This window comes from Glandiceps talaboti, chromosome 4, assembly GCF_964340395.1.
Source record: "Glandiceps talaboti chromosome 4, keGlaTala1.1, whole genome shotgun sequence".
NCBI classification, from domain to species: Eukaryota; Metazoa; Hemichordata; class Enteropneusta; family Spengelidae; genus Glandiceps; species Glandiceps talaboti.
Genome location: NC_135552.1, coordinates 28,205,886 through 28,224,414, shown reverse-complemented (window position 1 = coordinate 28,224,414; position 18,529 = coordinate 28,205,886). Strand labels below are relative to the sequence as shown.

General features: G+C 36.0%; 2 protein-coding genes across 2 annotated transcripts; one reads left to right on the top strand and one right to left on the bottom strand.

The window, feature by feature from the left end:
- The first annotated feature begins 23 nt into the window (after positions 1-23).
- LOC144433515 (60 kDa heat shock protein, mitochondrial-like) lies at positions 24-8,760 on the top strand. The gene is made up of 11 exons (XM_078121824.1): positions 24-182; positions 1,565-1,762; positions 2,055-2,307; positions 3,207-3,289; positions 3,868-4,057; positions 4,613-4,781; positions 5,491-5,698; positions 6,302-6,439; positions 6,639-6,813; positions 7,517-7,695; positions 8,188-8,760. Exons 2-11 carry the CDS (start codon positions 1,571-1,573, stop codon positions 8,362-8,364), a joined length of 1,764 nt encoding a protein of 587 aa, XP_077977950.1. The 5' UTR covers positions 24-182; positions 1,565-1,570; the 3' UTR covers positions 8,365-8,760.
- Positions 8,761-10,001: 1,241 nt separating this feature from the next.
- Positions 10,002-18,478, bottom strand: LOC144433802 (coenzyme Q-binding protein COQ10 homolog B, mitochondrial-like). Its single transcript, XM_078122168.1, has 5 exons — positions 18,368-18,478; positions 17,448-17,624; positions 15,806-15,998; positions 15,075-15,176; positions 10,002-13,588 (listed from the first exon to the last, which is right to left on the bottom strand). The coding sequence occupies exons 1-5, from the start codon at positions 18,457-18,459 to the stop codon at positions 13,421-13,423; spliced, it is 732 nt and encodes a 243-aa protein (XP_077978294.1). The 5' UTR covers positions 18,460-18,478; the 3' UTR covers positions 10,002-13,420.
- Positions 18,479-18,529: the final 51 nt, after the last annotated feature.

Genomic DNA, 18,529 nt, shown 5'->3' with positions numbered 1-18,529 from the left:
GCCTAATTATTCGCCATTTAAACCGACTCTCACGTGGTTGTGTAAGTTGAGGTCAAATCGTGTGCATGCAGCGAAGGCCGCGTCCTGTGAAGAGCGAGAGAGTGTGTGTGGCGTAAAGTCCCTTGCGATTTTACTGATTAACTTTACCACATAATTCATATTATCGGTACAGATACAATTAAGTAAGTATACATTTTTCTCTTATTGCTTTTTCCCAAAGAACTATTTATGGGACGTATGATTTCTGCGTATATTTGAAGTCAGAACATGCAGATCTTTGAGGGCTTCGCATGGCCCACGTGGGTACATAGCCAATGCGCCAGATAGCCGGGAATGTTGTCGTAAATATATCTGCCTTAGAAAAACATTTTACAATGTACTATGTAGATTGATATTACGAACTACCGTAGCTTTATTTTCCCTTTCATCAAGAAAATTAAGTTAGTGAAACACACAATCTTTCATTATAACCAAGGGTTGTTCGTTTTCTCGAACTTAGGGGAACTTGTCTGAGCGGCATCAGAATTTAACATTCTAATGATATGTTGCAACAAGATTGTGTGTGTCGTCATCATATCTGAAAGGGTTAATTCCTCACCCCACCCCTTGTTGTGTCTTTACACTTTCAACAATACAGTGATAACAGAATTGTAAACTATATACATTTTCATTAGGGGAGCCATTGTTAAAGGAAATTCATTAACAACTGGTTTGCATTATAATAGTTATGTATTGTACATATCAAATCATAGTCCTACACGAAAAGGCTCTGAAAGTAAAATCTAGTGAGTTTTTATGTATTACAGTTTGTTAGCCGTGAATGCCCAGTGTGACATTAAGACATATTTTTGATGATTACAATATTTTTTTTATTAAAAGATTAAAATTGTTGATGCTATGAATTCAAAACTAAGTTAGAACTTGATTTGACAAACACATACCAACACTTCAAAAATACATAGGTTTTGCTTTGTTCAAATTTGGAAAAATCACTATTGTACAGAATGATTTCATTTGAAATTGAAATGTTTTCACACTTCACTGTGCTTTTCATGTGATTGGTTTATGGCAGCATGGCAGTATTTAAGTTTTCCCAAATACCTCCATGATGGCAGTATGGTCTCACTGTCTGGCTAAAGTCACCTCTTCCAACTAAACATTGGCAGATACTTTGGTGGGGCTGAATGTCCCTGGTGTATATAATGATAATCTGAGATAAAATGGTGTTGAAATACATTACTGTAATATGTATAAACTGGAAGCAAGCAACCAGAGGTCATGCTGAGAGCTTGTATTGACCACTGGTCTTGCCACAGTGAACTGTGAGGGCATAGTAGACATGCAGTGGAACAGAACACTCACAAGCCAGAGTACATGATATTTCTGCTGAAGCAACAACATTTTTGTGAAGGTAGTATGTTTTGGACAGTGTTGTAAAGAGGCCTGTGGCTTATGACATTGACCAGGAGATATTGTTGAAGTATATTATGCTAAGTTCATGTGATAGCCACTTTTCCTTTAAGGCTCTCAGAATTAACAATTTGTCACTTTCATTGATTCACAGAGAAAAATGTATCGCCTACCAAGTATAATAAAACCCTTAGCATCAAGGGCATTGTCTCCATCCATGGCAAGGATTGTAGCTCCATATGTATCACGTACATATGCTAAGGACATTAAGTTTGGTGGAGAAGCAAGAGCTTTGATGTTACAGGGTGTTGATGTACTTGCCGATGCAGTAGGAGTTACACTAGGACCAAAGGTATTTCTTGAAGCAATTTCTTGCAAGATTTGAAGTGAAACAAAGACGATCATATTCCTTGTTTCAGTGTGAAATAACCAACTTCTTTTTGCCACATGAGATTCAAAAGTAGAATTGTCAATCATTATGAATGATCATGAACATTTGAAGTAAAACTTGATACATGAATATGATGATTGTAGTCTCAAAGGGTGCTGGGAATGCACATCTATGGAGTGTTCTCCAACCAGTTTGCATGATGTGATCTTTTCATCTCGTGAAAAATAACTTTTTCTTTTCTGTTTTGTGACAGGGACGTAATGTTATTTTAGAACAAAGTTGGGGCAGTCCAAAGATTACAAAAGATGGTGTGACAGTGGCAAAGGGTATTGAATTAAAAGACAAATACATGAACGTTGGTGCAAAACTTGTACAAGATGTAGCTAATAACACAAATGAAGAGGCTGGAGATGGAACGACAACAGCTACTATCTTAGCAAGAGCAATCGCAAAAGAAGGTTTTGAAAAAATTAGTAAAGGAGCTAATCCAGTAGAAATTAGGCGAGGTAGGTGTTCCACTCTTATTGTAGTGTTCATTAACATTCAATCAAGGCAGTATAATGATGACAAACAAATCGCCCTAGTCAATCTGAAAGTACTGTGGAATGATTTGTCTGAATTCTGCCCAGCATTGAAATGCTTACCATGTTTTTATAATATTAAGGATGGGAAAATTGATTTAGTGGTCTGGAGGCACTCTGAGATTATGCTCTTTCTACCAGGATGTACTTGTTTGTACAACAAAATAACAAATTAGGAAAAACAGTTCAATGTGTTCATAAATTGCACTAGCATTTTGAGGCATACAGCCTCTTTCAGATTTCAGGGAATGAAGTTAAAGGAGTGGGGTAAAGGAATGTGTAGAACCTATAATGTTATTTTGAGGTGCAATATATCTCTCCTAAGCCCTGCACTAATTTGATCATGGCATGTGCCATTCAAATACTAGACCATATTAAGCAGGGCTATAAGCCCTACAAGAACGTGTGGGCCAGTTAAAGAGAGATAAGTGAACTGGGTATCTAAAGAATCAATCAATCAATCAATCAATTGATGAATACATGGAAGGGTTGACTGGAGTTCATAGGTTAAGAGTACCTAGGGGGTCAAGGTTAGTTGAGTGATGTGTCAATGGTCAATCATACCACACAAGTTACTGTACAATCAGTCACCCAGTGACAGTTTAGATATTAATCTTCTGATAGTGCTTTGATGTGGCAAGTGTCTGTTTGAAATGAATCATCATTTTGTGAATGTGAGTGTTATTTATTAACAAAACAATTGTCCATGCAGGTTTTCCCCCTCAAAACTTCTGAGACTGAAGACTGGCTTTTCGTACTGAACACTTCTTTCATAATCTTTTCAAACTGTCAATTAATCCATGTTTTTGTATCCATCACTTAAGGTGTAATGCTGGCAGTAGAAACTATTGTTGAAGAATTGAAAAATTTATCTAAACCAGTCACAACACCAGAAGAAATAGCACAGGTAAGTTCCCTTCTGTGTACTTCTAAGTAAGGAAATTACACAATTTCAAGGTAACCCCTTCTGTGTGTACAACGAAGTTATTCTGATAAATCCATTCTTAAACTTCATTACCCTTTTTTGACAAGTTGCAAATCACATTGGATAATATATTATACATTTGTACTGCAATAAAGGGTAAAGAGAAGTGGAAGCAGCAACTTGTCTAGTTGACAGTTTTCAAATATCATGGCAGTATAATGATGACAATCAAATCGCCCTAGTCAATCTGAAAGTACTGTGGAATGATTTGTCTGAATTCTGCCCAGATTATATTTATGGGATGGAGAAAGAAGTGTGTGGAACTACTGAAGTATAGTTATCATAATATTGAGATTTTGTTTTATAGCAGCAACTTTCCAGTTTTAAAGTTGAAATAGATGTGCTTTCGACGAGACTCAGTGTAGATATCAGCTTGTGATATTAATTAAAGGCACTCATGTGCATATAAATTATGCATGTTAGCTAAATAATTTCAATGCTTGACAATCAGGGAAGAAGTGCAGTCACAACTAAGTAATTGCATTGTTTTTACTTTTCAGGTTGCAACGATTTCAGCCAATGGTGACCAAGAAATTGGAAGTCTTATCTCAAAAGCTATGAAAAGAGTTGGAAGAGATGGTGTCATCACAGTCAAAGATGGCAAAACTTTACATGATGAATTAGATATTATTGAGGGTATGAAATTCGACAGGGGTTATATCTCACCATATTTTATCAATACACCAAAAGGTAGGTTCTTTATTTACATTTCTTATTACTTATCTTACTATTTCTGTTTATCTAGTAGTCATTTTGCAATACGTATCAAAGTTGAAAAATATACATGTCCTATAATACAAATCACAACCTTTTCTGACCTTTTAATGTACTTAAATTTGCTCCAAGATTTGTACAGGGGCTATATCTCTTAGATTTGTACAGGGGCTAAATCTTTCTTTTAGATTTGTACAGGGGCTATCTCTTTCGCTTATGTGCAGGGGCTAATTCTTTCTCCTAGATATGTCAGTATATGGGCTATCTCTCTCAGATTTGTACAGGGGCTATCTCTTTCAGATTTGTACAGGGGCTATCTCTTGCTCTTAGAACCTATCACATAAAAATCGGAGCAAAGTTTGGTTCTGATCACTGCAGATACATGATGACATCTAAGTCGCCTCAGTCAATCTGAAGTATTATGTAGATTGACAATATCTGATTTCTGCTTTAAGTGACAAATCAGTCTGGATGAAAAGTTGTGACAAGCAACATAACACAGATAAGTGATGTTTCCCATTCTTCACACAGGACAAAAAGTAGAATACCAGGATGCGTTTCTGTTGTTGAGTGAGAAGAAAATATCCAGTATACAACAAATAGTACCAGCGTTAGAACTAGCCAATTCACAAAGAAAACCATTAGTTATCATAGCTGAGGATATCGATGGTGAAGCTCTTAGTACAATGGTTCTTAACAGGTGAATGAAGTCTTTATAAATTATGAAAGTGTGCGAGAATGCTTGTCATGGAAATGTTCCCTGTAACCAAACTCAAAGTTTCCCTGTTGTTGGTTGCAAATTACAACAGTATCAAAATATGAAGGTGGCAAACGTGCTGTACTTTGTCTTGATTTTAATCACATTTCATGACTGGCAGTTTTATGATGACAAACTAATCGCCCTAGTCAATCTGAAAGTACTGTGGATCGATTTTGTCTGAATTCTGCCCAGTGTGTAAGGTACGCTCTGACATAGCGCCCTCACACGTCAGTCAACCCCTAAATTCTACCCAGTATTAGTAGTTTTGATGATGTAATGATGTGAATGGCACTTTGTGTGTTTTTGCTTATTCATTCCAAGCACCCTAGAAATGAAGAAATTATACCAAACCCCCAAAATACTATTTTACACGGTTCATCAAATTTAATCCTTTTTACTGGGTTATTTTTTGTGCACAAAAAAAAACTGAAACTTACAAAGTTTGGAAAAACAGGATTGACAATGGTTGTAAGTGGAAATTAGCAGGTTGTATTGGAATTTGTTGTAAAACTACTGTCAGCATAGTAATTCCTAAAGTTGTATGCAATAAGGGAAACTGCATGTATCTTCTTAGCCCATTCCATTGTATCCCCTGTGATAGTGAAAAGATAGACTAAATAGCTATATGATTATTATCTCATGTACATAGGCTTAAAGTTGGTCTCCAAGTTGTTGCTGTTAAAGCACCAGGATTTGGTGACAACAGAAAGAATCAACTCCATGACATGGCCATTGCAACTGGTGGTATGGTGTTTGGTCAGGAAGGTATTGAATTGAAGCTTGAAGAAGTACAAGCCCAAGACTTTGGTATCATTGGTGAAGTTGTCATCACAAAGGATGATACATTACTCCTCAAGGTGACTTGAAGTCTCTAAACTAGTGATTCTTAGAGAATGGTACACCTACAAGCACATTTAATATTTTGAGGTGTCAAGAACTTTAGAAGTCTTTTCAACATTCTTAATTAGGTTTTACCATTCTCTAATGTTATATTTTTCTCTTTTGCCTTCTGCCACCAGCATATAGTAAAATTTGATATATGGCAACTGCGTCCATTGATTTGTAAAACATGCACCTGTTGATTTGCAAAAACAGAAACTTTAATACTACAAAGTCTTGTATTTCTTATCAGTGTCTATTATCTATTATGTCAATATCAATGCCAATGTCTTATTTCTCACTTGCAGTATTATGATGACAAACAAATCGCCCTAGTCAATCTGAAAGAACTGTGGAATGATTTTTGTCTGAATTCTGCATTGTACAGTAGTGGAAGTTTGACTGTTGTAATGATGTTATGAGTGGTACATTCTTTTGTATTGTATTTTCCTCTGTTGCCTTACATCACCAGCTCATTGCAAAAAAAAAATGTGCCCGTTGATTTTCAGAAAGAGAAACTTTAATGCTACAAAAACTTGTCATCACCCTAACGCAACTTTGAATGTTATTCGCTTGTCTAGGGTAAGGGAGACAAAGAAGCCATGGACAGGAGAGTTGCTCTGCTCAAGGAAGAAATTGAAGACTCAACATCAGAATATGAAAAAGAAAAACTTAGTGAAAGACTTGCCAAGTTGTCTGATGGTGTTGCAGTTCTCAAGGTGAGATTTCGGTGATTCAGTGTTGGAAGGGAGCTAGGTGGGGGTGTCAATTGTGTAGTTTGTGTTGTTGCTTCCTAGATAGTCTTTATAGGACAGGATAATATTTATGCTGAATGACAACATCTTATTTTGAGTCGTGTCTTGAATTGAAAGTTCTAAGATAGGTAGCCAACATCGTGTTTGCCCATTGACCTTTCAGATTGGTGGATCCAGTGATGTTGAAGTGAATGAAAAGAAAGACCGTGTAAATGACGCACTGAATGCTACAAAAGCTGCCGTAGAAGAAGGTATCGTGATTGGTGGTGGCGTTGCATTGCTCAGGTGTCTTCCAGCTTTGGACAATGTCAAGTGTGCAAACAAAGACCAAGAAACAGGTGAGAAATTTTAATTTATTTCTGGTTCTCCTATATATTGTACAAATATGTAATGTTTGATTGCAGTATAAGCAGTTTTATGATGACAATCAAATCGCCCTAGTCAATCTGAAAGTACTGTGGAATGATTTGTCTGAATGCTGTATTGTACAGGTGCCCTGTTCATACTGAAATATTGAAACCTAGAAGTAATTTTGGCACAAGATGTCAACAAATTTTTAAATGATTCCAGCAGTTGGCACATAAGAATTGTGCCATTCTGAGCTTTTGTTACTTTTTCTCTGTTTTTCTATGTGTATATCACTTAGTAGTATGTTTCCTTGGCATGTTTTTTTCACCCAACAAGTCAGAGTAAAAACTCCTTCCAACTTTTCTTAACTGTATATCAGTTTAGGGATAGGGTAGTACAAACTGCCAATATTGAACTGGTGACATATAGTGGAGCAGATAAGAGGGGTATCATTCAAATTGTGATACTTCCACTAACTAAAGACTTGATCTAGCAACCCATAGTTGGTTATTTGGTAAATGAAATACTGTACACTTGATAAAATATTGACAGTGTTCAGAGTCCCCCCATTATTGCATATTGATATCTACCCAGAAAATTATGCAGTTTCTTCCAGACAAGTTAAATTGAACAGAAAATTTCACATTTTTACAGTGTGTGTGTGTGGTCCTAAAAATCCATTTCCTCTTACAGGTGTTGAAATTGTGCGACGGTCAGTACGTATGCCAACCACAACTATTGCTAATAATGCTGGTGTCGAAGGTTCCCTAGTGGTGGAAAAAATTTTACAGTCATCTCCAGAAATTGGTTATGACGCCCTCAATGGTGAATATGTAGATATGATCAAAGCTGGTATCATTGATCCAACAAAGGTAAGTGTATATGACTCACGACTATCTAAAGTAAATTAGTTGCATACCTATTGTATTTTGTATGATCTCAGCATTGGACCTTGATCATGTACATCATGCTGTCAGTCTGTAACGTGTCCGATGTAAATCCGGATTTAAGTTCTTTCAATTATTTTAGTAGACTTATCTGTTGGATACTCCCTAGTGGTTGAACATAAAATGATACATTTGAATTTCATTTAGTCAAATTTTGAGGCATCAAAACAAAATTTATCTTTCAAGAGTAATTGTAATACAAAGTCAACCCATGTGATGTTTGTGCCTTCGAAGGGAGACTGTTCTTAACTGACATTGTGCAATAATTCCTTTTTGATGTGCCTGTCAAAATGGGACTCATCTGTTGATGTGCTGTAAACATTTGTAAAATATCTCGATTGTTTTTATTCAGACTGTTGACTTCCTTCTTTTGTCTTGGATATGAATCTAATTCGAATGGTTTTGTACTTTCCGCAGGTTGTGAGGACAGCACTTGTTGACGCATCAGGTGTCGCATCATTACTCACCACATCAGAAGCTGTAGTCACAGAAATGCCAAAAGAAGAAAAAGATCTACCTATGGGTGGTGGTATGGGTGGTATGGGCGGAATGGGAGGTATGGGCGGTATGGGCGGTATGGGGGGCATGATGTAAATTATTTCCAGACTTTGAAACAATAATGATGAGAAAAATTTATTATATCCCAAACCAGGGTACTTGTGGAACTTTGAATCGTAATTACAGAGAGAACTAATTAATTGTTGGCACTGGCAATATATTTTTTGTGTTTTTTCCCCATCTCTTTCTTTTTTCACTTTTTTAGACTGCCAAAACCAAGTTGTTTTGTATGAATAGCTGTAGAAAATGAAAAATGTATGTGGTTTCATGTTCAGAATGTTGGTGCTAGTTTTCATTCAAATACAGTTTTGACCAACAAAGGGCCAGTTTTGCACTGTCATAGTTCTGCCTGGATTCATGCAAAATGTGAGATGTATGATGTATTGTATAGATTTCTTAGCTGTCAATAAATCTGTGTTTTCAAAGAATTTATCTCCAATGAGTGATGATGGTTATTCTGAGTACCCTATATACCGGTAGGTTGTACTAAACACCTAGACACATCATAAAAATGTCTTGATCGACACCATAACTTTGCTCTACATTTGTTACCATAGTTGCATGTGTGAGAAGAGTACAAATTTCTTGTTTTATTTTGATTTACTACCACCGGTAGCATGTGGCAGGTACTAAGAATTGTTGTATTCAATGCTGTGTGAGAACCCTTATACGTATACTTTGAGATACTTAACCAGCGGAACTTTCCCTTCAATCTTGATTTTTGGGAAAAACAACATAACAGTGGTTGGGAGGGGAGCACTTTTTGGAAAATAGTGTCATAAAATTTCAAACAATTGTTAAAAGCCATAGAATACATGAATACTCAAGTATTGTTTTTAATACATGATATTACTCTCGGTACATTTTTACATGGCTATATTGTCTGCATATAACATAAATGTAAAGATGTATTAAGGCAAACACACACATTCACTTGGCTATCAACTTCCTCATAATTAAATGGTAAATGAGGTGAATAATTTTGCCAACGTATGTGGTAAACGACTGCTCCTGAGGCTTAACTTTGTTAGAATAGTTCAAATTACTTTCCACAGAGAGCGACAGATTAAGGCATGGCAGTCATCTGCCTCATTATTAAATACAAGAGTAAGAGCTTTATATTGCAGCAAAACCCAAGCCCCCCGTTGCGTTTCACATTTAGGAAGTTTGAATCATTTGTACATCCAGAGAACTTATTTCCAAATGTTTACACGGCTTTTTGAAATCTACAGCAATAATAGACTTCATTCAGCAACCAAAATTCATATTTCAAGTGGAAAAGTGACTAATTACAGACCTGCAAGGGCGCCCTCTTTGATCAGTTTCATTTCTTTTTTTTGCAAATTGCAACATGTTATTGGCAAATAGGACAGCTCAAACAAAATGTATTGATGTCGCATGTGGATGGCACCTTGATATGATATCACCACCCTTTTATCAAGACTGTAAATACTGAGCCCCCCCCCAAAAAAAAAAAAAAAAAAAATGGACACAGATAGAGCATAGAAAATACACAGCAGGTGTATTCCAAGATGTACTGACACATTCAACGACACCCTACAGTGCAATGTAGTTTTAGTTTATATCAGTGTTAGATTGCTAATAGTTCATCTGCTGTTATACAGAAAGAGACAACATAAGTCATATATTCATTAAAAAGACCGTATTGTACATACAATCTAGCTTTATTTGGAGAATCAAGTGCAATAAATACAATCTGTATGCAAATATAACACTCGTGAAATTAGCAAAAAGAAAATACATTTCCCTGATTGCTAGAAGCAGCAAGATAAAAGTCTGTACACATAGTTCCTAAACCACTGTGGTGTTACTCCAGGAAGTGAGTACACTGTCTAAGTCTGTCTTGTATCAGGTAATAAGTCATGTTACTCCAGGAAGTGAGTACACTGTCTTGTATCAGGTAATAAGTCATGGTACTCCAGGAAGTGAGTACACTGTCTTGTATCAGGTAATAAGTCATGGTACTCCAGGAAGTGAGTACACTGTCTTGTATCAGGTAATAAGTCATGAAGATGTTCTGGATTACATGAAAGCTGTACAGAAAATGAATATAACAATAGGTGCCTGATTAACATATAGGAAGTCAATATCATGATGTAAATTTTTTTGGTAACATACTAAAAGAACGCATTACCCACATTCCTGTCAATGGTTAAATTTAAATTATTGTGGGAACACAAAAAATTGAAATCATCTCTCTAAAATTCAATAATTCATGATTTTTTTTCTAATTAACCTTCAGTTTAGATACTTCTTACTCATGTTTTAATACAGCATATTTCAGGTACCCACTGTGTCACAGGAATTTAACATGAGGGTGCCCAAGGAAAGAGAGGGAAGAGGGTAAACATGTTTATGTCTGCTTATTGCATGGCGTATTCCCCTAAACACATAAAAACCAACTTGCTGGTAGAAGTTAAAAGACAATCAGATTGAGTGGAGATTACATCCTGCATTCTAACTTGTGAACAATTACATCAAATAAAAATGTTAAACCCGTGTTGAAGAAATAAAAACACTCAAGTATATGGTTTCTTGAAGAACATATTACAATCAATGATACACTGAAATATATGTAGTGACAGGAAACCAACTAAAATGATGTCTTAGCACAGCTTATAAATATTGCCAAACGAAAAATCAAATCTTGGCTCAAAATATGCAAGGAAAGATTAAACTCTTCACTCCAAGAAAGAATTCAAAGAATCTTCCGTTATTTTACAAATTAACAAATCAAATCTATTTACATACTGAATTAAACAATATGTGTAAAACATGATTATTGATATCAAACAGGTGTCATAATCTTGGTGTTTCCATAGTGACCGTTACTATGGTAAAATAGCAAATCATGTGTCTTCATCTTGTAAAATTACATAACATTTTGTCCAGTCTGTGCAGCACTACTGACAGACTGTACTATACCCTTCACAGGGTCACAGCACTACTGACAGACTGTACTATACCATTCACAGGGTCACAGCACTACTGACAGACTGTACTATACCATTCACAGGGTCACAGCACTACTGACAGACTGTACTATACCCTTCACAGGGTCACAGCACTACTGACAGACTGTACTATACCATTCACAGGGTCACAATTATAGATATATATTATATAATGTACAGTTTGAGGCTATTGGGAATTCATTTATGCTAATTTTAGCTTCCAGTTTGTTTTTGTGCTCAGTTTCTAAAGCTAGTCACATGTGTAAATCATACTAGTATTCATGAATACTGTTCTGGTATTCAAATTTAATGATAATCACTAGTTAATCACTCAATAGAGACATAACGTGGTCTCAAATCATGCATTGTAACACCCAGAGCGTAAGATCAATTAATATTCATATGTGTTAATTGTAGTCATGAACACTGTGTTAGTATTCAAATTTAATGACAATGGTTATCAATTAGAAATACTCACAGGCCTGGCATCATGCACTGTATATGTTAATACTAATAAAGATAATCACTTGTTTATCATTTATGAATAATTCATGCATCTCCCATCATGCACTTTGTATACTTCACTGTAAACCATAGACTTCACAAAGCTACCTATTCTGACTAAGGAATTCAATTGTCAACAATGCAGCATTAGTGTAAAGAGTACGTTACTATCACATCAACCCATATCTTACATCAGCTGCAGACTGGATTTGTTCAACTCATTTAGTTTCATCTCTAGTCATCTGGTGTAATGACAACCTCTGACAATTATAGTTGTGAAAACAAAGTATCTACATAACACTTCAAATATCAAATTCTTAAAATTAAACAGAAATATGACTTTCTCTCTCATTTTGAGAATCATCACATTGGACTATAGTATATTTCAGTTAATTTTCTCATTCCCATAATAAGTTGTCATCACTAAGGAAATTCCTACACTGCGTGTAAACATGTCAGAGATGATCAACTTTTAAATTTCTATTATCATAGGTATACTATTTCAGTTTAGATTAACACTTACATTTCATAACCTTCCTAAGTTCTTTTCCTTATATGAGCTATTTGGTATAATTTCTCTTTAAAAGCACTGAACTTCTTTGACCGTGAAGCTAATGGGGGAAAAAAGAAATATTCTTTTCTGATAATGTTCTATCGAACACTTACAGACCAAAATACGAGTCAAATCTCTATAAATATTCAGTTCTCGGCAAAAAATATTGCATATATTTCAACCTCTTTGTGAGCATGCTGCATGTTCAAATTCTATTTCCATGGTAACATTCTATTGTTTGAGTAAATACATAGTTTGGTAATACATTTACTTTTGCCTATTTGCCTATCACAGTTTAGAATAGAATTCCATACAATAGTATAATTTCAGCCACTTTCCAGAAACAAACACTGCGTCACATTAAAATTTCAATGTCAATTTTTATGGTGTTATTGGGTATCCACACATCATGTAGTGTGCACTATATGTACTTTACTGCAAGGTGAGATTATTTATGAAATTACAGGGTTTTTTTAATTTATAGAGGCAAATAAACACTGCATCATGTATATTTCACTAGGGTGCCAGCAAATCCTTAAAGTGGGTACCAGAGAAATCAAAATACACCAAATAAATTAGGAAAGTAACTCCTTGTAAGAAGAACATAATTCAGTGTTTACTTGACTCCAGTAGTCACAGTGGGTCTGTTTCCATGACACCTAGACTACTTCATCTTAATTTGTGATTACTGAGAAAGATAGTGACCTGTTAATGTTCGCTAATTATTCAGGGAGTGGGTGTATGTGTTTCCCCGTGGACCCCCCCCCCTCCCTCCACGAATTGTGTGATAAACTTGCAGCCCTTTAACCCAGTTCTTTCTGAGGATGCTTGCTTAAAATTTCAGTCTGACAAAATATTTCATTAGAAAGTCAACACAATACAGTGAAACCCATGTCTTAAATGTAACCATGGTAATATGGTATATTTTGATACAGGAAAACCACTTTTTTAGGTACCCTTCCTCCCTAAAAATCTCTGTAGGTGGTAAAATCTGTCAGTTTCATTCTACAAAATTTCCATGTATGTTGGGTAAAATCTAGAGAGCTAATGTCTCCTATCATCACGCACTCTGCAGAATCTGTGGTCTGCTGTTACCGGTAACGACTTTCTGTGGACCATACACAGTTTGTGCCCTCTTCAGGAAAGCACCAACATTCTTCTTGACAACTTCATCAAAGAATAGATGAGACAGGTGGGAGTGTAAAGCACTCCTGAATTCAAAGGATACCTGCAAGTAAAGAAAAAGACATCACTGAATGAAACTATTTGTGAGAAACTTGTCCCAAATTACCAACAAACAAGTCATTGAAAATGACATAGCCCCCGCTATGATTGGGTTTTAAGGAACTGGCAGTTTATGTTGTCATTTTCAAACCTGGTTAATGTTGTTTGGCCTCATATGGTTGTATTTGATATCACTACTCTGTTCAAGCATGTCTGAGTTATGGCTTTGGACATGAAAACTGCGCTAACAAAATGGCTGCCAGGCAGCCATATCGGATTGTATCAAGATGAAAATGGATATGCACATGTATGTCACAGAACACTGCTAATACCAACTTTGAATGAGATCTGTTCAAGCATGTTTGAGTTATGGCTTTGGACATGGAAAATTCGCAAACAAAATGGCTGCCAGGCGGCCATATTGGATCGTATCATGAAACAAATTGACGTGCATATGTATGCCATTGTATGTTGCCCCTGTACCAAGTTTGAAAAAAATCGGTCCAGGCATCTCCAAGAAACAGCTGCGGGCGGACGGACGGACGCACGCACGGACAGACGGAACCCATTCCATAAGTCCCCGTCCTGACTTTGGACATATTCAGGCTATGTACTTGCAGTATTCTTTGTTCAAAGGTGATGTCAAATCCTTAATTAAATCACTATCCAGAACCACAAGTTTAGAAATTTTACTTTATTCTTGGAGTGTTGTTCCCCTTTATAAATGACACATGGTATATGAGTTGTTGACAGGATATATTGACAAGTCACACCTAAAGATGACAAGACACTCTCCAATAAATCAAAACTAATAATAATTGTCAAATTTAAAATGGCTGTATGGATGAGGATTAGATATATATTTTGGATAAAACAATTATACCATGGCATCCTACTTGAAAAATAAAAGTGAAACAACATTTGCCAAGTCATTGTTTGTAACTCAGTAAATTGAAAAAGATTAATAAATGTGTAAAATGTTTGTTATTGTACATACAATAACTATTTACAATTTTTTAGCTTCTTGCACTGTACTGAGTTACAAACACAGACTGGGTCTTGTCACGACAATACGTGTCACTGGTTCTGCTGTGTTCAAAATTGCCATTACTTTCGCTGATTTTTCTTTGATGTTACTGGCGCTGGTATAATTACGTTATTCTCTAAATTTATTTCTTCATTCAGCCAGAAAATACTTGTGACCTAAGGGTTGACAAAGGCCCCTTAGGTCACTCATATTTTCCTTGGGCGAATGAAGAAAAATATTGGAGAATAATAATATCTAATTAATAAATCATTGAGAACAAATTGGGACAAGGACATGTGTATGTGATCAATATTATCAAAATGACCACCCACACTGTTGAGAACAGTTTGTCATAATTTCATATGGAACACATTACTAAATTTACACCTTAAATACCAATATATGTTTTATCAGTTGGAAATAAAGACAAATGCATTATATTCAAGACACATAATATAACTACCTGAAAGTCTAGTGTACAAGTATTTGGTTTGCCAGGAAGTCCAGGTCGAAATCTCCATATTGTCACTAGATGATTGAATAATTTACCATCGGTACAAACAGCCTGTTCAAACAAAACACCAAAATATATTAATGAGTGTGACAACACAGGTCAGAATCAGCATACTTCTGACATTGTTTTCCACGTTATTTATTTCCTGATAATAATAATACATACTAATTAAACAATACAGCCCCACTATGGATTTGTGTGTATCTAAATATCTACCCAGCCCCTCTCTTGTTGGATACTAGTAGATAGCCATCCCTAACCATTGGAGCAAATGTCCATATTTTGGGACAGTAACACATGATAGACTTTTAAGTTTTCCTAGATCTATTTTACTGTCATTTTCATTTATAATGATAATAGATTGATATCAATTTCTTGTTTATTTGGTACAAAAACATTTGAAGTATGATAATATGCCTATTATTAAAATGACAGCAAGGATTGTGTGTTCCACAGGGAGTTGAGAGAGTTACACAACTCATTGGTCAATTCTTTGAACATGTATTATTTCATGTCCAGTGAATGTTTGTATGGTGGGGTATGTACGGCATGTGTACGAAAAAAGACGTCACTTTCATCAATCATGGATGTGTAGCATCTTCAGATTATACAATACATGACAGTACTACAAAATGCATCACAGCATTTCCATATTTTGATACACTATGTCCATTTCTCACCTTCACCATGTGAGGCTTAGCTAATGTTACAACTGATGTATATTTCTCTATGAGTGGTGGGAATCCAATCTCCAGGCCAGCTTTCATGCTACCTGCTTTCCTGGCTATAATATCAGATTTCAAACACCATGGTACAAATTCGTTGTAATGTTCTACATCGGCGACAATCTCATACATCTCTTCCATTGAGTACCTGCAAAATAAATGAGGAAAACAAATTTTAAAGATGCGTGTAAACTGTTAGAATAATTTAGTTTTGCCATATACATGTACACAGAACAAATTATGATTTTGTTTAATTTATCTCACAAAACAGTTTACACAATCTTGCTATTTATTTGTCAAATTTTGCACAGCACGTTGAAGCTTTGCTTGTTACCTTGGTAACAGTTTTTCATTTCTATTATCACAGTTCGGCAATTCACCCAGAGACAACAATGTTAATGCCATTTTGATATGAAACACAATGTGCTTTTATAGTAGGAGGTTGAAGTGAACAAGGTATGAGGGTTGAAGAGAACAGGGTTGCTTGAATAGAGGGTAGAAATAACTCAGTTAACTGAGGTTGAAACAGCTGGGGGGGGGGGGGGGGGAGAAGTGACCTGGTTCCATCTTAGGGATAACAGAGGTGTGGCTTTCATAGATTTCTTTTGGTGTGGAACTCTGAAAGATTTTACCATGGAGTATACAGGTAGGTAGTCTGGTAAGATATGATATGTCCAGACTCCTGCAACTCATGGTACCTCTATCACAGATATAGGGAATGTGTATCACAATATCAGCCAATGAAGTGGTCACTGATAACTGATAGGGCTGCATGATATAAGCAGTAAAGACAAACAGACAGGGTATGACAATGCAGTATAAAGGTATCACCAATCTGGGTGATACTTCCACATACAGCAACGAGTCTCAAATTTGGGCAAAATTGGGGCTCAGTATGTCACGAATTTCAAATGAACTCAAGATGGGTTCAGTTCTTGGTACTTCTTCCCTATTACATCACATTACACACAAGAGAGTACAATAGATTTCATGACAGTGTACAACAATGACAGCCTGTGTTATGTAAATGAGGAAAGGTCAAGTAATGTGGGTCAACTGTCTACTCATCACCACAGACTGCTCCACAGGGTGTTATTCATCAATTTCATGTCACAAATTTCTCATAAACACAAATTATTACACAAAAAGGGTATCCTGAAAGTTTTGATGATTGTTAACTTTGTAGCATGTAAACAACTATCATTTTGATTCAACTATTTCTAATAGTCAGAACCAGTCATAGAAAATAGAGTATTATGTAATAACTTAGAACACTTTATCTCAGTCTGTACATGTATGTGTTAATTTTCTTCCATTTTAACATTTGTCACTTAACATACATGTAGTCTTCCTTCCCTCACGAAATACATGGTAATGATTGAAATAAGAAAACCCAAACCTCCAATATTAACTTTATTTCATAAAAATTCTGCAGCGATATGAACTCTAGACTTTTCTGGTTCAGTTGTCAACATGTGATACTAAGTAATTAATAATAGTATTAATAATACTGTTTGTGACTTCACAATTGTGCATCACCAAAAGTTCACAAGTCACAAGGCAATCACTTTCCCTGTTTTCATACAGAAATACTTACCCTAATATCCTTCTTTCAGAATATTCCTTTTTCTTATTTGTGAATGGTTTCGGTATTAAATTAGATAAAAATGTACGAGATGATACATGATGTACTGAGGTTGGTACTGACAATGTTGATGGCTTCACCAATCCACTGTTATATGTTGTTGGTAAACATGTACATGTACATATAAGCCTGAAAGAAAACAATTAAAACTGTTGAATATATATTCGAACTGCAGACATAGTTTAGTTCTCACTTCAAAATTCCCCTCCAAACATTAAATTATTACCCCCCCCCCTTCCAATTCAAGCCTTGTAAGTTGTATGACTTACAATATGTAATTACTAACATATCAAAATTTGAAATTGGCCTGGTTCTTGTGACTGTCGGTATAAATACAAACTGTTGTGGTTAACTTTAATAGCGCATGGATCTAAATAATCTCTTATCTCAATAATAGAGCCATGAGTGGGTATTTGGTACGACTCTAGTCCTGCTCGCATACGGAGGAATTCGGGACTCGATTCTGACAATTGTCCCTCCCCCTCAAGTCAGTAATACAGACTCGTGCACCGTCATGTAAGCAGGACTAGTACGACTCATATGGTGGAATTGTGCAGGGCTGATATATTCAAGAATCGAATCAGAAGGTTCGGTTTCAGTGATAGACTGCTACAACTTGTGTAGTGACATCCTTGAAACTGTATAACGTAATCATCACGACCTTTAGAGTTAACCATGTAAAACCGCATAGTTCTGAGATATAACCGTAAAGTTTTATTCTTCGGTCGCGATGACCTTGCCATGTTCGATCACGATCACGTAATGTTCACAAGCGCAAGCGGCACCGGTACGGCCGCGGTGCGACCGTTAAACACATAAGATCCGGTTCGTCGATTCTAAAGAGCAAGGTTATTCCCACAATCACAACCTACCTGCTTTGGCTTAAAATTTGTGTTTCAGTCTTCAATAACCGTAAAATCCGATGACCTAAAGAGGCGGTCAATACGGCCTTATTGCTCGCCATCTTTCTGTATGAATCTAGTACAATACCGGCAAATACGTCACAAGATCACGTGACACACAAAGGTCACGAA